Here is a 27,177-nt window from a genome sequence, read left to right on the forward strand (position 1 = left end):
GGAAAATGAAGGTGACCAATTCACAAAACATTTATGTTTTGGGCAGAAGAAAGACCGTAAGCAACCTGTGACCTGCCACTTTAACACACAACCCTGTTCCCTGTCCAGCATCTCAGTCTCAGGCTTACTGCAGTGTTCTAGCAAAGCTCAGTACAAGCTGGAAAAACACCTAATTTTCCGCTTGGGGACTTTGCAGCCTTCTGGGCTCAATCTCGAGTTAAATAATTTTAGGGCCTAAACTGTCCAATGTCCCGGCCCCCTATCCCACACACCAGTTCCTGTTATCAAATTCTCTGCCATTACTTTTTAGTCACTAACAATCCCCATTAACAGCTGTTTACCCCCTTAGCCAGATCGTTATCCACTCTCTTGTCTGCCCAACTGTTCCGTTCTTTCTTTTGGGCTGTATCCTTATCTATTGTTTACAACTGACCAGTCTCACCCACCCTGTATTCTGCATAAAAGCTTACATTTTCCGCTCCACCATCAGTTCTGAAGAAGTGTCACCGGACCTGAAATGTTAACTCTGATTTCTGTTTACAGATCCTGCCAGCACTGTTGGGCTTTCCTTGCAACTTCTGTTTTTGTTTCTTATTTACGGTGTGATTTGGAATGGTATCACAGAGGTGCACTTCTATATTTTCACTTCAGATGACTCAAACCCATAATGTAACTCTGTAATTGTTTATTGTGGATTAAATGTACTTGCAAATGTGTCACCAAATATTAAAGGCCAATTTGATGAACATGTGTAAAATTTCGTAAAGCAGAGTTCAAAATCTTAATTTTGTCTTTCAACCATCCGTATGTGACTAATCAGTTTGCTGCATGGTATAGTGTTGTATGTAAAGCATTCTGGGACAGTTTTTTTTGAGAGATGTGGTATTGTATAACATTGACCCAATTCTTACTTTTTTTTGTAAAGAGTGGTTGATATGATTGACTCATTTTTGTTCTTTCATTTCCCTTTAAGCTTGCTGCTTTGGAGAGACAGATCTTTGATTTCTTGGGTTATCAGTGGGCCCCCATTCTAGCAAACTTCTTGCACATCATTGTTGTCATACTTGGCCTTTTTGGTACAATTCAGTACAGACCTCGGTACATTATGGTGGTAAGTAAAGAACTTGCAAATTTTCATGATCATTTGAACTCTAACTAGCCATTGTTATACTGGACAATAACGTGTTTAATCCCAGTGTGGTGTTCTAGGGATTAAATTTTTTATTCATAAACTTAATTTGGAATTCCTACTGCAGAATCACCATCTTCAACACTTCCAATCCAACAGAATGCTTTGTCTTTTGAAAAAGCATACTGGTATGCAGGTAGTGTGTTTCTTATAACTTATAATGGTTGGAAATTTTGTGCATTTGGATCCTGATGTGTGCCTTCAGGAATAAGCTTTCACTTCTTATGTGGAATGGTCACCTGACCCGAAACGTTAACTCTGATTTTTTGCTTCACAGATGCTGCCAGACCTGCTGATCTTTTCCAGCAACATCTGTTTTTCTTCCACTTTTTGTACCTCTTTCCTCCGTGCCAATAATTAATGACAATTTATGACAACTTTATGGTTTTATGACCATCAATACAGATATTTGCTTTCTATGGAAAAGTTACACTTGTTAGGCCTCAGTTGGAGTATTGTGTACAGCTGTGGGTACCACATTATGGGAAAAATACTAAGGAATTGGAGAGAATGCAAAAACAATTGACAAAAATGGTTCCAGAAATGAGTAACTTGTATGAGCATGAGGATCAATTGAGGAAGTTTGGATAGTTCTCTATGGAGAGAAGAAGGCTAAGAGGAGATTTGACGAAGGTTTTCAAAATCATGAACAGACTGGATAGGTTACACGGGAAGAAGCAGTTCCTACTCATAAAAGAAAACAAAAGATTGAGAGGGCATAGATGTAAAGTGATGTGCAAAATAAACAAGAAGGATGTGACCAAAAACATTTTCACACAGCAAGTATGGAATGCATTGCCTGGAACTGTGGTGGAAGCAGTGCAAATGAGGCATTCAAAAGGGGCATTGGATGATTATTTGCATAGTAATGGTGTGCAGTGATATGGGGAAAAGTCAGCACTTTGGTAATAGGTAATAGAACTGGTGTAGGCATGTTGGGTCAAATAGTCTCCTCTATGCTGTAACAATTCAGTGATTTTGTGAATTAATATCAAACCCTCCAGCTGCCGTAGTGGAATTTGATGTGTTCTGCCTGGTGTTTAGTCTATGTTACTGGATTACTAGCTTGATAACATAGCTATAATGCTACCGTGGCATTTTTCAAAGGTTTTTAAATCCATTCTGCTACCACTTCCAGTGCTCTTATAATTTATTCATCTCCCTCACCTCTTTCAGAGGCACTGAGGAACCAGTCCTAAAAAACACGAACCTCTCATAATATATTAGAAGGTCATTAATGCCAACTCAATTGTCAGTCATGATTAGATTTTCCATAACTCCCATTTCTGTTAACCCCTCCCCATCTTCTCAGTGCTTTGAAACTCCAAAATACTGCTCTCAACAACAAAGGTTCCTCTATGGTATTCTATATATGCTGGAAGGGTTACCTATTCTATTATGTTGCATACTACACACATTCTTCTACCATTATTATTGCCACATTTCAAGACTCGCAGAAATCTTCCCTTTGCTACTTCCCATTGCCAACTCTTCCTCCTATTGACCCCATATTCTCTTTCCATCTCGTCACAATTCTGTCACTCCCTTCCCATTTCCCTTTCTTTTTTCTGTTTTTCTGTCTTTTCTAGCACTCTATGCCTGCTTCCCTCCAACATTGTCTTTCACATTCCAAATCAGCACCTAAACATGACATATCCACTCTGCAAATCTCAGACCATTGAAGTGGTGAAAAGGCCAGCACAAATGGTGGACAACCATATCTAATATCCTTACATGCTTATAAACCAGTGGAGCAAGAGGGAAATGCAGGAAATAAAATGCCAAGTGATCTCTAGTGATGTGTTGTCCGGTGTTTTAGTGAGTTACATAAGCTTTTTGAGAAAATTCCCATTCTGCCTTAATCTTGGGATTGCTGTTTTTAGATGCAGTCTACTACCCATCAGTGGGGCTGAGTAGTGGTGCATCAGAGACAGTGCAGAGCAGCAGTTAAATGATTTAAATAGGCTAGACACTTTTCCTGGACCATATTCCTGTTGAATGGGGAGTGAGAAGTGGTTGGAAAGCATTAGTAAATGAATCACTATTGCAGTGAACTTCCTGTCTCCTAAACTCTGCAATCTGCATTTTTACAACCATTCATGGGCCTAACATTCTGGTTTTGTGGAGATCGGTTTGGTGGTGTGACTGGGAGGAAATTCCCAAAATCTGCCGGTAGCTACATCAGCACTAGGTCACATTTCTGCAAAAACAAGACAAAAGAACTGTGGATGCTGGAAACCTGAAACAAAAACAGAAATTGCTGGAAAACCTGAAGGAGTGAGGCAGCAGCTGTGGAGAGAAATCAAAATTAACGTTTTGGGTCCAATGACCCTTCTTTAGACGCTGCAACAGGAATATAAGAGCAACTTCTTTGTCAAGAGAGTGGTGAGTGCATGGGACTCCTTACAACTGGGAGTAGTGGAACCAAATATAATTTAACTGGAGAATAGGTAAAGATACGAGGATACGGAATTAGAGGATTATTATGCTTACACAGTTAGATCAGGAAAGGTGGGAGGAGGCTCAAGTGGAGTGCAAATGCAGTTATGGACTGGTTGATCTGAGAAGATTATGTGCAACACTATGTAGTTTTGTGGAATTGTGAATTAACATGCAAGTTTATTCTCTCCAAGTCAAGGTGAATTTCTCAAATCTGAACACCTCTAACCTCTGATATGAGAATGAACTCTGAGCATACTGCTTCACCCAATAGGGATGCAACCCAGGAAATTGTGGACACACAAATCCTTACCTGCTGTTCCACTGGATTTAATAACAGTGTGCCCTTTTGTTAATTGCTGTGACCATGCTGTCACTTTAAAAAGGGTTATTTTGTTCTGGGTTTTTTGAAGAGAGGTTGTAAGGCAGATCTGTCTACTGGAGTCGGCCTAAGCCAATAGTTTAAGAGCACCTTAGGGTTTGTTTTTAAATTGATGTAACAAAGGAAGGGAAGTGTCCAGTTCTCCCAAATCAGGCTTTTTAGTGTTTTTAGCTGTATCAATCCCAGAGGGGTGGCCAGCTTCAGTAAATGATTCCTAACTGTAACTTTCTCTGATAGATCTCTTCATGTTCTTCCCTCCTGGAGTAGGAAACTGCACATAACAATCCGTGTCTGAATTTACCTTTTTGCCAAGGTGTGTGTTTATGGGACGTTACTATATAGGAACATTTAATTAGTAATGGGTACTGTATCTAATATTCAGTTAAGTTTTCAGTAATGTGTTATTCTAAATGTCTCTTTCTTTTGTGTGTATTTAAACTATACTGCTTAAGTAAATTGTGTTTTACTTAACGTTGAGTAGTATGACCAGATGCATTGCAACTGGTACTTCACATACACCTTTAAAGTAAGAAGAAGTTAGGGTTTAGGCTACCTTAAACTATTCTGAGGGGATCTGGTCTGACCCACAGCACTGTATTTCGTGGGGAGGTTAGGGAAATTGAAAATGATTAATGCTCTGGTCTACAAATCTTGTGCCCCAGGGCTTCAGTGAAACTTGGACACCCTGGTAAAACTCACAAACACACAGAAAACATAGCATCTGAGCTGTGGATCAGGTCTGCCTATACCTAGCACATTGTGATATGTTTTGTTTTATTATTAGTGCAAGTGTTCTGCCATCATATTTCTTGGTGTATTTTACAAAGTGTTTGAATTGTAAAGGATTGGAGGAGTGTTGAATGAGGGTGAGGAGCACCTCCATGTCCTTAGGTTTTTCCTCTAGCTCTGGATGTAAAATCCCTTAATAGGCTTCTGTGAAGAAGAGAAGGAAGTTTTCCCAGTGACTCAGGCCACAACAATTGCAAACTGAAACCATTGAAAGAAATTAGCTATTTGTCTATTTATATGGCTTTTATGGGATTTTTCAACGTGTTTGGACCTTCATGTTTGCTAAGAAGTAACAATAACTATACTTCAAAAGTAGTTCCTTGATTGTGAAATGCTTAAACTCTCCTGGCAATATGAAAGGCACTATAAGAATGTGTTACCCTGGTTCTTATCTTCTTCCACAAACCTGAGTTATCATTTTTTTTATTTCAATTTAATTTTATTTTCAACATCCATTTATGCAGAAAGAAATTGCATTTTTTTTTACGTTTTGCTGAGATTCAAAACTTTAAATTCATTTTATGAAGTTTTTAAGATCAGCATGAAACTTTATTATCAACCATAAAAATGCTATTTTTAAGTTTTCAGATTTAGGGGTGCAATTCTCCAGCATCCACTCCAATCTTCAGAATAGCTGTTTTTGTGCCAATAGGAATGTTGAAAACAAATTGATTTTGACTGTGTTTTTAAACCGCAGGCTTTTGCCAAAATTGCCACAGTAAGGGCCAGAACGCTACTGATCACCATTTCTAACCAATGAAATTAGTTTCATTGCACAATGAGAAATTTGTGCAATTTTCCTGACACAATGATCAAGTATAAAGAAAGTTTACAAATTATGCAACAGAAAAAGAACATACCAGCATTTATTATAATGAGCAGTGTATCTCATCTTGAAACTAGAAAAGCAATACTGTTATAAATCATTGAATGATATGATGAACATTTGGAATTAAAGTCTATTTTTGGCTGCTTTTGTTGATGAAAATATAAAAGTGCAAGCATCCTGCTTATAATGATTGAAAGGGATGCCTTCCATAACAGTGCATAACTTGCAAGGAGGGTGATCCAGTGATATTATTGTTGGATTTATGATCCACAGACCCAGGCTAATTCTTTGGTTCATCGTTTAAACCCTGTTGTGGCAGATGGTGAAATTTGAATTCAATTAATAGGTGTGGTTTTAAGAATTCTGAAGGTAACCATTGAACCATTGTGGTTCAGTACTGTTCTTTCATGAAGGAAAATCTGTCATCCTCAGTTGCCTGGCCTTCATGTGACTCCAGACCAACAGAAACGTTGTTGACTGTTAGCTGCCCTCTGAAGTTTCCTGGCAATCTATGCTGTTTGATTAATTATGAACAATAAATTGCTGCAGAGGCCCAAGTCCATAAAAGAAAAAAGCAAAAGAGAATTTAAAATTGAATTTTCAACTGATGTAATTCCATTTGAACAATGTTAACTTTTATCTGACGCAACATTGCAGTACTAACATTGCAATCATGGTATCTTTAAGATCACATAGGATCTCTGTGCACTTGAGTACAATTGAATATTCATTATTTTCATACCCGTAAATGCCGTTCAACAATTTGCTTAGTGATGTTCATTCATAATTCTGTGTGTGAACATAATGCCAAACTTTGTGCTTTTATTTCTCCAGTATGCAGTCTGGACAGCACTGTGGGTTACCTGGAATGTATTCATCATCTGTTTTTATTTGGAAGTAGGAGGCCTTTCAAAGGTAGGTTGCTTACTTAATTCTAGGCTGGAAGTATTTGAAGATTGTAGTTCATGAATAAATTTTGTGAGCGGTTTGTGGCGTCATTTGTGGTAAACTTAAATGTAAAATTTTTGAGTAATATAGTAGATTGGCACCAACATACGGTCCTTGCACCATTAGGCTTGGGTTTGAATCTACCACAAACCGACCTTAAGCAATCTTAGATATTAGTAGATTTGTTTCTGCAGCTTGAATGTTGGATGATTTCACTTATTTGATGAAATACCAGTGCGGCTTTTTTCTGAAATTGAAATGGGCTAATGCAAGACTGCTGCTCTTAGAAACATGGATTAAAATATGCATTCAGTTATCCTACTATCCCAGTGGAGAGCTTTGTTTAAAGAAGACGCTGGGTGAACACAATATAGTGCTGATTCTCTGTTCTACCAAGCCTTTGAATGCAGCTAATATGAGATTGGTAAAGGTATCTTAAAGTGACATGTGAAGACAAAGTAGATGGAAGTTTTCACTACGTATTAAATCTAACCTGATGATTATTCAAACTGATACTTGAGTATATTGAATAAATAACCTGTTTTATTGTTAGCTCCTGAATAGAGGAAGTAACCAAAATTAGTTAGAAATCAAGTTTATTATGTATCCTCTGCTATAATGGAAAGATAAATGATATTCTTCATAATATTGTATACTCATAAATAACTTGGAAGAAAATTAAGTATATGTTGACATTGATTAGAGCTTTGTTGATCCTCGGTGAGGAAAAGCTTGTGAATTAGGCAATGCTTATGAAATTCTATTTCCTGTCTCTGAAAATCCAGCTAGAAATTATTGACGTTGTGTTTATTTTTTCCATGTATCAAATGCTATTGAAGTATGATGGATGTCACCAGAATTTTTATGCTAGAGGATTACTAGTAATTGCTGGTGAATTCAGGTCTGTCCTTTGCATTTGAAATCTGATTTCAAATTCAGTCCAGAAATAGATGATGCAAGTCTTCTCTATCTCTTTTTAGCTTGCATCTAAAATGAGTTAGAGTACTGGGACAGCTGTTCAAAACAGTCCCAAAGTTGTCATTGATCATAATGTCAGATCAAAATGTCATAGACATGGAAGAAATAGGATAGATTCTTAAGATAGAGCAGACCATCTGGTCATGCTCACCATTCTTGATGCCGGAATAATATTCAGAACGAAGTGTTCCATTTTCCAACCAGTCACCTTGAAAAGAAAGCATCAATTTTAAGGATTTTCTTTGACCTCCTCTATTTATATTGTCCTGTGTAATTCCTCATTATTTGACATGGAGAAGGAAGCACTTTGCATTTGATTCAAGTCCACATAATGTTATAACCATTATTTTTGTAGCCCAGCCGCAAGTTGGTACTAGAAAGGTGAACGTGTAATCTGTCCCACATCTTCTGCTGTAAGTTCGCCCATGAACAGATTAATTTGTTTTCAGTTGGATATCCTTTGCTGAGTAGAGAAGCTCCATATTTACTACTTTGTACCAATTTACAAGACAGTGTACTCTGCTAATAGCATGTTTTGGTTTGCTGTTTCTGTTCCAACATAGCTACAGTCTGATAATAAAATGCTAGTATAGGTAGGTATAGTGTACCCTTCTTGTTTAGTGATAAAATATGCTTGAGCAATAGAACAATTATCAAGTAATTTAATGTGTAACGTGTTGGTCCAGATTAACAGCAAAGAGGTGATTTTATGATCTGGGGTTTGTACTATGTAATTATATCCACTTATAAAACGCATCATAAACGTGGATGTCACTTGCCATAATCTTCTGATTATTAGAAAGAAAAATTATATGCTCTGAATTTCTGACCCCAATATCTACTCTCACTGGGTAACTTCATGCTGAGAGCATTAATTCATAAAATTACCAGTTTAGTCTTTCACCCAAATGCTTCTTTTAGTTAATTGGATGCGAACCTTCTATTAATGCGAATGAAAAGATGAAACTGAAGTTTAATTATATGTTAAGTAAAAGTAACACAATATGCAAAGATGGGGATATTCAATTCTTATTATCAGAAAATGTCAGTGCCATCAGTGTGGTAATCCTATGCTACAAAGATTTCTGAATATAAATGATAGAAAGCATCCAATGTAAAGATACAAGCTCTGTGATGTTAAAGCAACAGAAAAATTTTTACTGGGTGGGTTAATACTGGCAGCTCTGGCAAAGCATCTATCCTGACAGATATATGTGGATGGTCTCCATTATTGAAAGAACCCTTGTTAGTCTTCATACTTCTGAGGTTTCAGATTCTCTGTGCACAATGGCTGGTGAATAAAGATCCCTTTTCAAATAGATTACTGATGTAGAGGAGACCACATTGTGAGCATTGATCGTAGTAGCCTAGATTCTGGGGAAGTATTGCTTCATCTGGGAGCTACGTTTGGGCCCTTGGATACTGGGGAGGGTGGAGGTAAATTGGCATGTCTTGCACCTTCATCGTTTGCAGGGGAAGGTTCCATGGGGCTATGTGAAGTGTGTGGGGGTGGAGGAAGAGTGGGCTAGGGTTGCCTGGAGGGTACAGTCCCTTCAGAAGGCAGACAAGGAAGGAGAGGGGAACATGTGTCTTTGGGGTGGCATCTCACTGGAGGTACCAGAAATGGTGTCTGATGATTGTCTGGATGTGGATGCTGGTGAGATGGTAGGTAAGGACAAGGGGAGTCCTATCGTTGCTGCGGGAGGGAAGGGGGCGGTAAGGGCAGAAATGTGGGAGATGGGTTGGACCTGGTTGAGGGCCTTGTCGACAACAGTGCTAGGGAATCCTCCGCTGAGGAAGAAGGTGGACATTTCGGAGGCTCCCTTGTTGAAGTTGGCCTCATCTGAACATATGCAACAGAGACAGAGGAACTGAGAGAATGGGATGGATTCTTTACATGAAGCAAGGTGTGAGGATGTATAGTCCAGGTAACTGTGGGAATCAGTGGGTTTATAGTGGATATTAGTGGCCAGTCTATCCCCAGAGATGGAAACAGAGATGTTGAGGAAGGGAAGGGAGGAGTGAGATGGACCAGGTGAAAGTGAGGGCAGGGGAAACTGCAATACCTGCCCATTTACCTCCTCCCTCCCCAGTATCCAAGGCACCGAACATACCTTCCAGGTGAAGTGGCACTTTACCTGCATTTCACACAATCTAGTCTCCTCTCTCCACTGGTCACAATGCGGTCTCCTTTACATGCGGAGAATGAAGTGTAGACTGGGAGACCGCTTTGCAGAACGCCTATGTTCTGCTCGCAAAAAGACCCTGAGCTTCCAGTTGCCTGCAACTTTAAAACACCACCCTGTTGCCTGGCCAACATCTCTGTCTCAGGCTTGCTCCAGTGTTCCAGTGAAGCTCAGCACAAACTGGGAGAACAACACCTTTTTTTTGTGGGGGATGGGGACCCTGCAGCCGTCCGGGCTCAATATCGAGCTCAATAATTTTAGGGCCTAAACTCTTCCATGTCCCAGCCTCCAACCCCACACACCAAGCCTTGTTATCACATAACCTGCCATTACACACTATTGTCAGTCACTAATAATCCCCATTAACAGGTACTCACCCTCCCAGCCAGATCATTATCAACTCCTTCGTCTATCCAACAGCTCCTCTTTTTTGGAGATAGTAGGAACTGCAGATGCTGGAGAATCTGAGATAACAAGGTGTAGAGCTGGATGAACAATGGATGAAGAAGCATCCAGGCCAAAAATGTCAGCCTTCCTGTTCCTGTGAAGCTGCTTGGCCTCCTGTGTTCATCCAGCCCTACACCTTGTTGTCTCAGCTCTTCTTTCTCTTTGGGCTCTATCCTTTATCCTATTGTTTACTCCCTACCCCATCCCTCTCTCTATTTTCTACAACACACCAAACCAACATTTTCTCAGCTACCATCAGTTCTAAGGAAGGGTCACATGACCCAAAACATTAATTTTTTCCTTCACAGATGCTGCCAGACATGCTGAGATTTTCCAGCATCTTCTGTTTTGTTCCTGATTTACAACATCTGCAGTTCTCTTAGCTTTTATCCTGTATTTTGGCATCCTTTCTTTGACTTTAAACCAATATTGTATTAAATTAGATTAAATTAGATTCCCTACAGTGTGGAAACAGGCCCTTCGGCCCAACAAGTCCACACTGCCTCTTACAGCATCCCACCCAGACCCCCTATAACCCACACACCCCTGAACACTACTGGCAATTTAGCATGGCCGAACCACCTAGCCTGCACATCTTTGGACTGTGGGAGGAAACCGGAGCACCTGGAGGAAACCCACGCAGACACAGGGAGAATGTGCAAACTCCACACAGGCAGTTACCCGAGGCTGGAACCGAACCTGGGTCCCTGGCGCTGTGAGGCTGCAGTGCTAACCATCTTTGGACTGCGGGAGGAAACCTTCCTTTTTCACAAATTCTATTAAGGTCAGAGAGTTATACAGCATGGAAATAGGGCCTTTGGTCCAACTCATCCTTGCCAACCAGACATCCCAATCAAGACCTAGTCTCATATGCCATCATTTGACCCATATCCCGCCAAACACTTCCTATTCATGTACCCATCCATATGCCTTTTAAATGTTGTGATTGTACCCACCTCCATCATCTCCTCTGGCAGCTCGTTCCATACACGCACCAGCCTCCGCGTGAAATAGTTGCTGCTTAGGTCCCTTTTAAATCTTTCCCCTCTCACCTTAAACCTATGCCCTCTAATTTTGGACTCCTGTATGCTGGGGAAAAGACCTTTAGCTATTCACCCTATCCATGTCCCTCATGATTTTATAAACCTCTGAAAGGTCATCTCTCAGCCTCTGGCACACAAGGAAAAAAAGCTCCAGCCTATTCAGCTTCTCCCTATAGCTCAAACCCTCTAAACCTGGCAACATCCTTGTAAATCTTTTCTGAGCCCTTTTGAGTTTAACAATATCTTTCCTATAGCAGGGACACCAGAACTGAACACTGTATTCTAAAAGTGGCCTCACCAATGTTCAGTACAACTGCAACATGATGCGCCAACTCCAGTACTCAGTGCACAGCTGAACCTCTTTGGCAACACTCCCCAGGACCCTACCATTGTTGTGTAAGTCCTGCCTTGGTTTGCCTTTCACTGTCATAAGACAAAGAACTACCTAGGAGTGATGACGTGTTGTTCTGCTGAAGGTAAGACAGCTGAGTAAGTGTTTTCTCTGTGAAGTTATACACCTGATAGCATGTGGCAAATTTCAGCTTACTGAATCAGTACGTAGCTAGTGCTTGGATTGGCATTGCTGCGTAGTACTGGAATACTACATTTAAAAAAAAAAATCGGTGCAGGTATTTCTATTTTATCGATCACAAGCTTGAATTCCAGTTCTGTTCAGAGAGTCCATGTGACTGTGCTGTGCAATTATTAGATGCAATTAAACTAGTACTGGTGTTTGGTAACCTTGGTGGGTTTAATGTACTTGCCTTTATTTGCATTAATAATAAATTCCTAGATGATCTTTGAGGAATTTCTGTTCTTATTTCTTGAATTGGGGATTTGGGGGATAGAACTGGAAAAATTTGGCACAGGTTTTGTTTTCCAGGTCTGCCCTTTTCAAAGAGTCCGCAAAATTGGCAAATAAATCTCAAGCAAGCAACCTTTTTGAAAATCAAACTTGCAATCCAGTATTTCAAAATAGAGGGGGTTATTTTCTCCTGTGCTGGAGGTAATTACTTAAGATGCTATGGAATTGGCTTTGGACCATTTTTCAGATTTGCAGTTGAGAAGTGGAGTGCTATAGAAGACCAGAAAGTTTCGTCTGGGAGATTAGTTGGGTAATTACCACCTCTTTTAATATTAATAAACTTTTTAAATCTACAAAGCTGGGAATAGTCACTTGAGTTCTTCATGTTATGGAATTGGTAGCATGGAAATGGCTTCTAATTGGATGTGTCTGGGTACTGTGATCCCTAATCATATTTCATAGTATATTTTACTCCATTTTTGTAGGCTGGCTTGAAAGTATCAGTTCCTGGTCCTCCCACCCACTCGACATGAACTTAATTTCAAATTGCTAGCTAATCGTTGCTCTTTAAAGTTAGGTGGGAGACCAGTTTGAATCATTCTAGGAAATGATTAAAATTTGACCAGTAAATAGTCAGAATTGAAAATTCAGGAAACACCTAATTTAGATGAGGCTCTGAAGCATGAGTGAGTTTTTCAAAATTAATACTCCTGAAATAGTACTGAGGATGGGACGGATTAAACAATTTTCTTCAGAATTTTGCAGTACAAGGCTCAAGCCACAGTCCAAAAATGTATTAAATATATCTGATGCCCAACACCAGCCTTAAATAATCATGGATCTATTTGGCGATCATTCTATTGCTCTGTAAATATTTACTTGTGCTCCCCTTTTTAGTGAGACACCTGGCTCACTGCACGTATGTATGGTGACTGCGCTTCACTTCTTTCTCCCAGCTCATAGCAGAGTCATTTGCACACTGCTCAGGTATTTTGTAGGCTCCCAGACTCATTGCTTGGATTAACTTCCGTTTCTACTTTCTGTGACGTGACGATTCTTCACAAAATTTTACAAGGCAGCAGAAAATGAAATAAAACAGATGCAGTTAAAAATTGGATGCCATTTTGGTATTTGCTGGCATGAACCAGTGGTTACCTGCCCTGAATATTTCCCTATGTGACCTTATGTCAAATTTGTTTGATAACACTTCTGTGAAGTGCTTGGGCTGTTTTAATACATTCAAACTGCCATGTGGATACAAATTGTTCCTTCTGTTGAAGAGCCTTTCTGACATTATTTTAGATGTGTTCATACATGCCATTTTAAAAATGTTCATCTGTTGATGTAAATTATGGAACAGATTCTGTTCCGAATTATTTCTGTGCATGCAGATTTGTTGTAGTTTTCTCGAACTATTTTAAGAGGTGCCTTAGTAATTCACTTAGCATTATTTCAAAATAGAATTTATTTTTACAAAGCAGACCTATTGACCATTTACAACACCATACCATCTACACCTCATGTAAGCTCCAACTGATCTTATTTGATCATTTTGTCTAAATTGTATATGTGCGCAGAAATGTTCAGAACATTCTGAGCTGACCTCAGAAAGAGACGTAGGCAGTATTGCACACATTTTATGCACAGGTATGTCTAGGCATGTACATACTTAGACAGTATTCCAGAACATTCTGGAGCTGACAGACATGACCTGTGTTGGGGGTATCTTTGTACATCACTCACCCACATTTATCACTTTGCTAGCCATTCAAAAGCCCTGCATTTGGTTATTAAACACATTAACTGCTTTTTGGGTGATAGGATTGCCACTGACAAAGGTTCGAGCATATTACGGCTGGCAGCTAATTCCCCCAGTTGCTGCTGCCTGTAATGGAGGGATACCCCCTCTGATGCTGTTTGGCCTGCGGTGTTCATCCAGCTCTGCACTTTGATACCTGGCTTGGGTTGGTTGGCTGCACCTGGGGTAAAATTTCCACCCGACTGTAACAACTCCTGGAAATAAATCTTGCCCCTGGAGCAGAAAGCTCAGCAACAGGTTTCCCTCTACCAAGCAGGGACTTAAGTCCCTCAGGGTTCTTGGGAATTAAGTCAGCAGTGACTTTGGAGATAGTCATAGAAATGTTGCTGCCATTTTTAAGTTCCAACCATCAGTTCCATAAAGCCATCATTCCTGATGTTTACCTTCAAACTATTTTCTTTCACCTTCCCTTCCATTGTCTTATTTTGGAACATTGCTAAACCTCTGTTTCCAGTTTTGGCAAAGACTCTCCACTCAATGTCAAGCAATCTTTCTGTTTCGCAGTTGCTAACACATCTGCTTTGACTTTAAAGAGGATTGGAATCCATTTATGAAATTTTCTTCATTACTTTTCTGCAAAATGATCATCATAAATTCCAGGTGTATGCCCAGAGTCTAATTTTGAAACTGCTAGACTTCATTTGGGGTTTTGCCATCTCTCTAGGAGCTACTGGGAGCAGTGGCAATGATATGGTTGGGCCTATGTCAGGGGCTGGCTTTTGATTTGTGGAGGAAAGTAAGTGATGGTATGGTGGGAGCTGTGGGGAGGTGGTTTACTGCGAGACTAAGTGGAGGAGTCAGAAGAAAAGGTAAGGCTATTGAATACCAGTGAAGGATACATGAGGCCCTAAATGGTCATTAAGTGTTCAATTAAGGGCCTCAGTTGATTTCCAGGCAGCACACTCCAGCCAGGATCTCCTTGATGATCAATATCCTCCCCCACCATTTCTAAATTCACCGCTGAGTAATGGGCATTAAATTCCACCCATTGTATGCACAAAAGGGTAAAATTATCTTCTCTGGAGGCAGTGAGCTCTTAGTCATAATGGATTTCATAATGTATTTTTTTCAAACAGAAAAGCATACTTCAATGTCCCTTGTTATCGAAAGAAATTGTAGTATCCATTAATCAATTTTTAAATAAATCCAGCAAAAGTCCTTGATTTTATTCTTGTCTATTAACTAGAGGAACGACCCTGATAATTTCATTTGCATTCATACAATATATAGCACAAATTAATCTGCTAAACGCAGACAAAATAAGAAAAGACACTGCACTTTTGTTCTTCATAGACAAAACAGTTCTGTTCATTCTTAAGTATGCAGTGAAACAGTTAACTATTTTGCCAGGACATTCTGACATTCTCAGTTGACTCAAAGAAAAGCATTTTGTTTCTTTTGAAAAATCAAATGAGAATGAATTACTGTCTATTCAACGAATAGCAATGGGGTCGTTTCAAACATTTGATGTATGAGGAGAATTTTATTGACGCTCAACTATCATTCAGATAGTTTGTTTCCAGTGCTATATATTTAGCCTGTATTTAGTCATTTGCACACTAGACAGGGAGAACATATGAACTGAGTTTGTTCTGTCCTTTTACCAAGAATTTCATTTGCCTCAATATCACCAGGATTATCACTCCGAAATTCTGAAAACATTTTATAAGGATTGTATGTCAAATTGCTTACTCAATTATAATTTTGATGTGAATATTGAAAGATTTTCATTTGTCTTTGGATCATTAACTGGTGAATTTTATAGGCTTTGAGTTTTTTTCACTTCTGTAACAGGATGAAGATATGAATGTAATGATGAAGCTGGCAGTATTCCTTATTAAGGCACAAATCAGATAGCAATTTTTGGTGAATGCACTTAAACACAAAAACCCAAAAGTTGCTAATTGAGAAGTACTGCTCTTCTCAACTACACAAAAGTAATATCCCAGCATTTTGTTCTTTGTTCAAATGTAATGAACGTGTGGGCTTCTGTATTGATATTGTGGCTACAAATTACATGCATGACAAAAACATATGTTTCTCCATTTCAGTCTAAGACTCCATTAAACAACATAGAAAATATTAATTAATTACTAACTCACATGAATATACATACTTTGAGCTGGTAACAATGCATCAGTGATAAACAATGCAAAATACAAAACAAGAACTTAATGTTTTCTCGCACAACATAGCATGCCTACCCAAGTTAAACTTTTGAGATTCGAAATGATGAACACTGGTGTTAAAAGAGAAAGGGATTTCCTTATCTGTGATTTAATACAGGCATTAACCTATTATATTTTGAGTTCATTGATACTTCTGCTGAAATGGAGGACACATGATGCTGTATGACCACATTTATACTGCCTTATAAGTTGCTAACAATGATATCTAAGTTATAGGGTCTTTTTTATTTTGAACTTTTATATTTTATCCTGAGACCAAAATCTTATTCTGGCTTAACTTTACAGTGCTCTGAGTGGAATACTTACGCAAATGTAAAATAAGATGGAAATTTAATTAATTTCATTTCTCTGCTTATTGCAAATATAAAGTTATTAAAATTATTGGTTAAGCATATTTAATGAAACGCTTGAAATTTCAATAATCAATTTGAAATTATATTAATTATTCAGTGCATCGGGCTACCACTTCAATGGTTAAGCAATTGATGGATTTGTAGAATAGCATTTGAATTTGCAATGTCGTCTGTAAATTTCTCGTACTCCCACATTCCTACGCCATTCACAATACGTACTTTGTATTGTGAACTTCATTATTTAGTCCTCAAGACAACACAAACCATGAACAATTTCATGAAACTGGTTTTGTTTCTTAATCAGGTGTAACAGAATATAGTGCATTCAGCAACATAAACACTGGAACCAGACCACCCACAACTATGGCAGCAAGGTTCTACAGCAGATAGAGTCCAGTCATAGAGTTATACAGTATGGAAACAGACCCTTTGGTCCAACCAGTCCATGCTGAACATAATCCCAAACTAAACTAGTCCCACCTACCTGCTCCTAGCCTCCAAATATTTCCTATTCATGTGTTTGTGCAAACGTCTTTTAAACATTGTAATGTGAACCACCTTCTGTGTAAAAAAAAACTCATATCTTTTTTAAATCGCTCTCCTCCCATCTTCAATATGTGCCCTCTAGTCTTGAAATACCCCATCCAAGAGAAAAAAACAATAACAATAAACTCTTAATATACCCCTCATTAATTTATAAACTTCTATCAGGTCGACTCTCAAGCTTCAACGCTCCAGTGGAAAAAAAAAGCTTCAGCCTTTCAAGCCTTTCTTTATAATTTAAAGCTTACCCGGCAACATCCTGATAAATCTCTTCTGAACCCTCTCCAGCATAGTAAGATCTTTCCTCTAACTGGGCGACTAGAACTGGACACAGTACTCCAGAAAAGGCCTCACCAATGTCCTGTACAGCCGCAACATGACTTCTCAATTCTTATATCCAATGTCAGAAGTGACAACTTTGGGATGAGATGTTCAACTGAGGCCTGTGTAGAGGGTCTCATGGTAGAAGAGCAGGGGAATACTCGCTTTATCCTGTCCAACATTTATTCCTCCACCTCTCTCCCAAATCAGGCTGTCTGGTGGTTGCCACAATCTTACAGTCGTTTGTTTGCTCACTGAGCCGGTTGTTCCATGGTGTGCAGACACGTCATTACCATTCTAGGCAGCATCATCTGTGTGACCTCTAATCAAAGCATTGGTGTTCTGTTCTGTTCCAAATTTACACGATCTTCTGGTATGGTGGGCCCTGTCCCTTTCAGTTCTGCTTTATAGCAGCGATATGTAAACGGGGATAATGGGAACTGCAGATGCTGGAGAATTCCAAGATAATAAAATGTGAGGCTGGATGAACACAGCAGGGCAAGCAGCATCTCAGGAGCACAAAAGCTGATGTTTCGGGCCTGGACCCTTCATCAGAGAGGGGGATGGGGAGAGGGAACTGGAATAAATAGGGAGAGAGGGGGAGGCGGGCCGAAGATGGAGAGTAAAGAAGATAGGTGGAGAGAGTATAGGTGGGGAGGTAGGGAGGGGATAGGTCAGTCCAGGGAAGACGGACAGGTCAAGGAGGTGGGATGAGGTTAGTAGGTAGATGGGGGTGCGGCTTGGGGTGGGAGGAAGGGATGGGTGAGAGGAAGAACCGGTTAGGGAGGCAGAGACAGGTTGGACTGGTATTGGAATGCAGTGGGTAGGGGGGAAGAGCTGGGCTGGTTGTGTGGTGCAGTGGGGGGAGGGGACGAACTGGGCTGGTTTTGGGATGCAGTGGGGGAAGGGGAGATTTTGAAACTGGTGAAGTCCACATTGATACCGGGGGCTGCAGGGTTCCCAAGCGGAATATGAGTTGCTGTTCCTGCAACCTTCGGGTGGCATCATTGTGGCACTGCAGGAGGCCCAGGATGGACATGTCATCTAAGGAATGGATGGGGGAATTAAAATGGTTCGCGACTGGGAGGTACAGTTGTTTGTTGCAAACCGAGTGGAGGTGTTCTGCAAAGCGGTCCCCAAGCCTCTGCTTGGTTTCCCCAATGTAGAGGAAGCCACAACGGGTACAGTGGATGCAGTATACCACATTGGCAGATGTGCAGGTGAACCTCTGCTTAATGTGGAATGTCATCTTGGGGCCTGGGATAGGAGTGAGGGAGGAGGTGTGGGGACAAGTGTAGCATTTCCTGCGGTTGCAGGGGAAGGTGCCGGGTGTGGTGGGGTTGGAGGACAGCGTGGAGCGAACAAGGGAGTTACGGAGAGAGTGGTCTCTCCAGAAAGCAGACAGGGGTGGGGATGGAAAAATGTCTTGGGTGGTGGGGTCGGATAGTAGATGGCAGACACGTTGGAGGATGATGCGTTGTATCTGGAGGTTGGTGGGGTGGTATGTGAGGACGAGGGGGATTCTCTTTGCGTGGTTATTGCGGGGATGGAGTGTGAGGGATGTGTTGCGGGAAATGCGGGAGACACGGTCAAGGGTGTTCCACCTCAAATTGTAAGGTATTTAAATGAATTTGAAGGTATACAGATACACAGGTGAAAATGTGTGAGACCATAAGTAGGTAAGGTCGCTATAAAAACAAACACAGTTCTTGATTTTGCATCTTGAAGCCAGGGAAGGAGGCATAAAAATTTGAGCTAATACACTGGAAACTTTCCCATGTAGAAATCTATTGACCTGGATATTCTGATGGATGATCATTGGAGCATGGCAGACCAGAGCTGCACATTGGAACCATGCAGATTTCCAGATGCTGAAACTGGAACCTGCTGGAAAGCTCTGTTCAAGTCTGTGAATGTAGAGGTTTCTGCTTCTAGTAATTTAATAGTTACCCAGGAAAAGTTGGAGGATTAAAATCCTAATCTAACTCTTAGATAAATGTTAAGATCACCCTTTGAGACTCCTCGTTCACTCCCACAAATACCCCTCCCTCCCCAAACCACATCTGTTGAACACTGCCTACCCACCTCCCCAAAAGCACTCCACTAATCCAATATGATTCCACACTCTCCTCAGATCTGACACCACCCTCACTGATGCTGCTGGCCTGACATTACATCCTTGCTACTAACAGACGGCCTTTCTCAACTCACCCCCTGAGATGGCTCCAAACTCCACATCCAACTGGCAACCTTGGCACGCTACCCACCTGGCACCCTAATCTTTTAATTAGCTGCCACTCTAATCTCTCACTTTACATATGTTTACCTTTTTACAGCAGCTGTCAAAATGAATGACTGTATTGCTGGATGGTAAAATCTCAGACTGTAACAACTGGCTTCTGTAAAAGGGGACCTAGTTTGGCTTCTACTGTCGATCCTGCACAGTTAGGAACTGTCTGATTTCAGGTTTATGTTCTGCATTTCTGAGGAAGTCAGGATCTGAATTCCCAGCTAGAAATGTGAAGCTTGTTGCTAATGGGGAAAAAAAAGGCACCGAGCAGCAATTTGCCTGTGATTGCCACTGCCCAGAATATCTAGGCTGTAGTTTGAAATTGTCAGAAAAGAAACTCCAAAATGCTTCGGTGCAGAGGGATCTGGGTGTCCTTATTTATGAATTGCAGAAAACTAGTATGAAGGTAAAGCAGGTAATGAGGAGGCAAATGAAATTCTAGCATTTATTACAAAGGAATGGAGCATTAAAGTAGGAAATTGTTGTTGCATTTGTGTAAGGCTTTGCTAAGACTGCATCTGGACTACTGTGCACAGTTTGGTCCCCTTACGTGAGGAACGGTGTAATTACTTTGGAGGCTGTTTAGTGAAGTTCAGAGATATATTAGATAGAGACAACTAGGATCAAATGAATCTCTTAAAAGAGTATAAGGAGTGAAGAGGCATTCTTTAAAGGGAAATCAGTAAGACAAGGAGGGGATACAAGATAACCTTAGCAGATAAGGTTAAGGATAATCCAACGAGATTCTACAAGTATCTTCAGAGCAAAAGACCAACCAGAGGGAGAGTAGGGACCCTTAAAGATCAATGATGTTGTCTTTGTGTTGAACCTCAGAAGATAGAAAAGATATGAAATGAATATTTACTGGGGAGAAAGAAATGGAGGCTACAGAACTGAGGGAAATAAATACTGCTGTTTTGAAAATGGTTCTCGTTACAGAAGAGAAAATGCTAAAGGCCTTAGAAAACATAATGGTGGATAAATCTCTGGGATCTAATTAATGTATCACAGGACATTATAGGAAGTTAGGGAGGAAATTGTGGGGCTCCTAGTCGAGATATTTATATCGCCTCGAACCACGGGTGAGGTGTTGGAGCACTGGAGGGTGGCTAATGTTGTGCCTTCATTTAAGAAATCTTTTAAGGGGGAACCTGGAAACTATAGACTTGTGATTCTGACATTGATGGTGGGTAAGTTGGTTCTGAAAGATAGGATTTACCTGCATATGGAGAGGCAAGAACTGATTAGGGATAGTCAGCATGGTTTTATGTGAGGGAAATCGCATCTCAAAAACTTGCTTGAGTTTTTTAACGAAGTAACCAAGAAGAGTGATTAGGGCAGAGTAGTAGACATTGTTTACTTTGACTTTAGTAAAGCCTTTAAGGTTCCACATGGTAGACTAATTTATAAAATTAAATCACGTGGGATTCAGGGAGAACTTGCCAATTGAATACAAAGTTGGCTTTATGTTTGCAGACAGAGGGTGGTAGTGGGGAGCTGTTTTTTGGACTGGACACCTGTGACCAGTGTTGTTCCACTGGGATCAGTAATAGGTCCACTTTTGTTTGTCATTTCTATAAATGATTTGACTGGGAATATAGGAGGCATGGTTAATAAGTTTGCATTATGACGCCAAAATCGGTGGTGTAATGAACAGTGAAGAACAGAAGGTTTGAGTTAGGAAAACAGGCTGGATAGGCTAGGACTGTTTTAACTGGAACATGCGAGGTTGAGGGGTGACTTTATAGAAGTTTATAAAACCATGAGGAGAATAGACAAGATGAGTAGCAAATGTTTTTTCCCAAAGATGGGGGGAGTTCAAACTAGCAGCATATTTTTAAAGTGACAGGAAGAAGATTTAAAAGTACATGCGGGGCAACCTTTTTACGCAGAGAGTTGTTTGGAATGAACTGCCAGAGGAAATAGTGGATGCAGGTACAGTTACAATATTTAAAAGACCTTTTGGATAAGTACATGAATAGGAAAGCTTTGAAGGGACATGTGCCAAATGCAGGCAGGTGGGAGTCGTTTAGTTTGGAAACGTTGTAGGTGTGGATTAGTTGGCCTGAAGGGTCTGTTTCCAAGCTGTATGACTCTATTAATTCCAAAAGTGAAAGGCTTAACTTGTAAGGAGAGGTTGAGCAGTTGAGGCTTATACTTGCTAGGGCTTAGAAGGGCGAGAGGACATCTAATTGAGGTATACAAGATACTAAAGGGATTGGCAAAGTCGATACCAAGTTGATGTTTCCCCTTGTGGGCAATTTAGAATGAGAGATCATAGTTTTAGAATAATTAGTCGAATTATTAGACACTAATTAGACAAAGATGAGGAGTAATTGCTTCTCTCAGGGGATTGTGAACCTGTAAAATTCACTACCCCAGAGTGGGGTGGACTCAGGGACATTGAATAAATTAAAGGAAGAGATAGATAGATATAAAATTATTAACAATAGACAATAGGTGCTGGAGTAGGCCATTCGTCCCTTCGAGCCAGCACCACCATTCATTATGATCATGGCTGATCATCCACAATCAGTATCTTGTTCCTGCCTTATCCTCATAACCCTTGATTCCACTATCTGTAAGAGCTCTATTCATCTTTTTCTTGAAACTATCCAGAGACTTGGCCTCCACTGCCTTCTGGGACAGAGCATTCCATATATCCACCACTCTCTGGGTGAAGTTGTTTTTCCTCAACTCTGTTCTAAATGGCCTACCCCTTATTTTTAAACTGTGTCCTCTGGTTCTTGACTCATCTATCAGCAGAAACATGCTTCCTGCCTCCAGAGTGTCTAATCCCTTATTAATCTTATGTCTCAATCAGATCCCCTCTCATCCTTCTAAACTTAAGTGTATACAAGCCCAGTCGCTCCAATCTTTCAACGTATGATAGTCCCGTCATTCTGGGAATTAACCTTGTGAATCTATGTTGCACTCCCTCAATAGCAACAATGTCCTTCCTCAAATATGGAGACCAAAACTGCACACAATACTCCAGATGTGGTCTCACTAGGGTCCTGTACAGCTACAGAAGATCCTCTTTGCTCTTATACTCAATTCCTCTTGTTATGAAGGCCAGCATGCCATTAGCTTTCTTCACTGCCTGCTGTACCTGCAAGCTTGCTTTCATTGACTGATGTACAAGAACACCTAGATCTCGTTGTACTTCCCCTTTACCTAACTTGACTCCATTTAGATAGTAATCTGCCTTCCTGTTCTTGCCACCAAAGTGGATAACCTCACATTTATCCACATTAAACTGCATCTGCCATGCATCCGTCCACTTACCTAGCCTTTCCAAGTCACCCTGTATTCTCATAACATCCTCGTCACATTTCACACTGCCACCCAACTTTGTGTCATCAGCAAATTTGCTAATATTACTTTTAATGCCTCCATCTATATCAGTAATGTATATTGTAAACAGCTGCGATCCCAGCACCGAACCTTGCGGTACCCCACTGGTTACCGCCTACCATTCCGAAAGGGACCTGTTTATCACTACTCTTTGCTTCCTGTCAGCCAGCCAATTTTTAATCCAAGTCAGTATTTTGCCCCCAAAACCATGTGCCCTAATTTTGCTCACTATTCTCCTATGTCGGACTTTATCAAAGGCTTTCTGAAAGTCCAGGTACACTACACCCACTGGCTCTCCCTTGTCCATCTTCATGGTTACATCCTCAAAAAATTCCAGAAGATTAGTCAAGCATGATTTCCCCTTCATAAATCCATGCTGACTCTGACATATCCTGTTACTACTATCCAAATGAGTCGTAATTTCATCTTTTATAACTGACTCCAGCATCTTTCCCACCACTGACGTCAGGCTAATTCCCTGTTTTCTCTCTCCCTCCTTTCTTGAAGAGTGGGACAACATTAGCCACCCTCCAATCTGCCAGAACAGATCCTGAATCTATAGAATATTGGAAAATGATTACCAATGCAGCCACGATTTCTAGAGCCACCTCCTTAAGTACCCTAGGATGCAGACCATCAGGTCCCGGGGACTTATCAGCCTTCAGACCTAACAGCCTATCCAACACCATTTCCTCCCTCATATCAATTCCCTTCAGTTCATCCATTACCCTAGGTCCTTCGGCCACTATTGCATCTGGGAGATTGCTTGTGTCTTCCCTAGTGAAGACAGATCCAAAGTACCTATTCAACTCTTATGCCATTTCCTTGTTCCTCATAATAAATTCACCCATTTCTGACTTCAAGGGCCCAATTTTAATCTTAACCATTTTTTTTTCTTTTCACATACCTAAAAAAGCTTTTACTATCCTCCTTTATATTTTTGGCCAGTTTGCCTTTGTACCTCATTTTTTCTCCACGTATTGCCTTTTTAGTATCTTCTGTTGCTCTTTAAAAGTTTCCCAGTCCTTCGGCTTCCCACTCATCTTTGCTGTGTTTATACTTCTTCTCTTTTATTTTTATACAGTCCTTAACTTCCCTCGTCAGCCACGGCTGCCCCCGCCTCCCCTTAGGATCTTTCTTCCTCTTTGGAGTGAACTGATCCTGCACCTTCTGCATTATATCCAGAAATACTTGCCATTGTTGTTCCACTGCCATCCCTGATAGGGTATTGTACCATTGAACTTTGGCCAGCTCCTCCCTCATAGCTCCATAGTTCCCTTTGTTCAACTGCAATACTGACACTTCTGATTGTCCCTTCTCCCTCTCAAATTAAAGGTTAAAGAGTTATGGGGAGAAAGCAGAAATGTGGAGACTGAGATGAGATCAGCCATGATTATACTAAATGGTGGAACAGGCTTGAGGAGCTTACTTGCTTAATCCTGCTTCCAATTTTTATGTCCTTATTCTAACAAATAGAACAACTTTCCTGTATGCTTTATAATGTTTTAGCAGTTTTTTAAGCTTTGAGTAAATATTTAAAACTGTGATATTTTCTGGTTCACACACGTGTGGCATTCTAACATCATTCTATAATTCAGAAAATTACAAAGTGAAGTGGTGATGTCTCAATTATTTGGGACGGAGGAGGTTACATTGTATACCAATTTGTTTTTGCTGCAGTGTAGAACAGTGTACAATTTAGATCATCTTATTATTGGAAAAATATACAAAAGATAATAAATTAGGTACCACGAGATTGCAACAGATTTTCTTCAGTATTTTGCCAGAAGGCAGTCTAATGCACTGCACCTCCACAGTGGGTAGGAGGATGAGGTAATTGTTAATCTCCACCAGTCAGGACAGTGATCAAACCCCAAGCTATTGGCACCAATCTCATGCAAACTCATCGTCAAGATGACTAAGCTAACCAGTCGCTCCAAGGTTTTTTTTCCCCACGGAATTTCTTCATCAAGCACAAGCTGGGTGAATCTAAATCATTTATCTTAGCCTTGTTTTAACACCTCATGATGTTAGTCATTTCAATGTGAGCACAACCTCCCACCTGTATTCCCATGTGGTGAACGATAGCGTCCTGTTGCCAATATGGGAGGGTTTAGACTAGTGTGGTGGGGGCTGGGAACCAAAGTAGTAAGTCAACATGGGGAGAGATTGAAGAGAAGGCTGATATTAAGTCAAGAAGGTCAAACAGAGAGAAGAAGCAGGACCAGGTTAATAAGCAAGGTGGGAATGGTGGTCTGAAGCATACTTATTTTAATGAACAAAGTATAACAGGTAACACAGAGCTTGTATTGGTACCCGGAACTATGAAGTGATAGCCATTACAGAAAGTTGGTTGAGAGAAGGGCAGGAGCGGCAGCTCCTACGTTCCAGAGTTTACATGTTTCAAGCATGATAGAGAGGGATATAAAATGGGTAGGGGAGGATATCACAGCTGCTCTGAGAGGACATCTTGGAGGATTCATCCAGTGAGGCCGTATGGGTAAAATTTAGGAAAAAGAAAGGTATAATCACAATGATGGGATTATACTACAGGCCTCCCAATAGCCAGCAAGAGATGAGGAACAAAATTTAAAAAAGGCAGACTGTGAAAGTAAGTGATTTTAATTTCCCATATTATTCACTGGGATTTTCTTAGTGCCAGGGACTTAGATGGGGCAGAATTTGATAGGTGCATTTGGGAGGGTTTCATGAAACAACATAAAGATAGTCCAACTATGGACAGGGCCACGCAAGACCATGTAGTGGGAAATGAGCCAAACCTGATGATCTAAATTTCAGAGGGAGCCATAAAATATTCTTGACAGTTCGGATTAACAGGAATTCCCAAAGCTTTTTATATGTATATTAAGAGCAAGATGGTAGCTAGTGAATGGATAGATCCACTCAAGGACAAAGAAGGGTGAGGTCCTTAATGAGTCCTTCACATCGGTGTTCATTAAGGAGAAGGACATGAATGGTGACAAATTTAGGGAGTGCTATGTTGATGTTTGAGGGCATGTCAATATTAGGAAAGAGGAGATGTAAGGTGTCTTGAAAAACATTAAGGTAGGTGTGTCCTCAGGGCCTGAGGGGATCTATCCTATGATGCTGAGGGAAGCAAGAGGGGACATTGCTGGAGTCTTGCCACAGATCTTTGTATCCTCTTAAGCTATAGGTGAGGCCCCAGAAGACTGGGGAATAGCCTACAGTGCTTCCTTGTTTGAAGAAGGGCAACAAGGATAATCCAGAAAATTTATAGGCTGGTGAACCTGAGAACATAGAACATAGAACATAGACAAGTACAGCACAGTACAGTCCTTTGGCCCACAATGTTGTGCCGAACTTTTACCCTAAACCTATGGCCTTTCTCACCTCCATCCTTACTTTATAATATCATCCATATACTTATCTAACAGCTACTTAAATGCTCCTAATGAGGCCGATGCCACTACCCTCTCTGGCAATTCATTCCACGCCCCTACCACTCTCTGAATAAAGAACCTACCTCTGACATCTCCCCTGTATCTACCTCCACTCACTTTAAAACTATGCTCCCTCATAATAGCTACCTCCACCCTAGGAAAAAGTCTCTGGCTGTCCACTCTATACCTCTGATCATTTTTTACTCCTCTATCAAGTCACCTCTCATCGTTCGTCATTCTAAACAAAAAAGCCCTAGCTCTCTCAACCTTTCCTTGTAAGACTTTATCTCCATTCCAGGCAACATCCTGGTAAATCTCCTCTGCACCTTTCCAACATTTCCATATCCTTCCTGTAAAGCCTTACATCAGTGATAGGAAATTTTTGGAGAAGGTTCTTAGGAACAGGATTTACTTACATTTGGAAAAGAATAGATTTATTATGGAGAGTCAGCATGGCTTTGTACAGGGAATGTATTGTCTCACAAACTTGATTGATTCTTTTTGAAAAAGGGATGAAGATGGTTGATGAGGGTTGGGCATGGATGCAGTCTACATGGACTTTACCAAAGCATTTGACAATGGTAAGCTGGTCTAGAAAGTTAAGTCACATGGGATCCACAGTGAGTTGGTAAATTGGGTACAAAATTGGCTTGGTCATAGAAGACTGATGATAAATGAGAAGGGATGTTTTACTGTTTGAAGGTCCACGACTAGTGGTGTTCCGCCAGGATCAATGCTGTGACCTCTGCTGTTTGTAATATATACAATTGACTGATATGAAAACGTCGGTGATCTGATTTAGTAAATTTGCAGATAGCACAAACATTGGTGGAGTTGTAGATAGTAAA

At 40.5% G+C, this 27,177-nt stretch overlaps 1 protein-coding gene across 5 annotated transcripts in view; it reads left to right on the forward strand.

Annotated features, from left to right (window-relative positions):
* The window catches only part of LOC125461628 (sodium/potassium-transporting ATPase subunit beta-1-interacting protein 3-like), a 193,583-nt gene that overhangs the window by 71,828 nt on the left and 94,578 nt on the right, over positions 1–27,177 (forward strand). For 4 of the 5 annotated variants that reach the window (XM_048550569.2, XM_048550568.2, XM_048550565.2 and 1 more), the window contains 2 exons: positions 974–1,111; positions 6,463–6,543. In XM_048550569.2, coding sequence (XP_048406526.1) covers positions 1,106–1,111; positions 6,463–6,543 — 87 coding nt within the window. In that variant the 5' untranslated portion in view covers positions 974–1,105. The remainder of the gene's footprint in view (positions 1–973; positions 1,112–6,462; positions 6,544–27,177) is intronic. The other variant, XM_048550567.2, reaches the window with a different exon arrangement.

This window comes from Stegostoma tigrinum, chromosome 19 (assembly GCF_030684315.1).
Source record: "Stegostoma tigrinum isolate sSteTig4 chromosome 19, sSteTig4.hap1, whole genome shotgun sequence".
In the NCBI taxonomy this organism is placed as follows: Eukaryota; Metazoa; Chordata; class Chondrichthyes; order Orectolobiformes; family Stegostomatidae; genus Stegostoma; species Stegostoma tigrinum.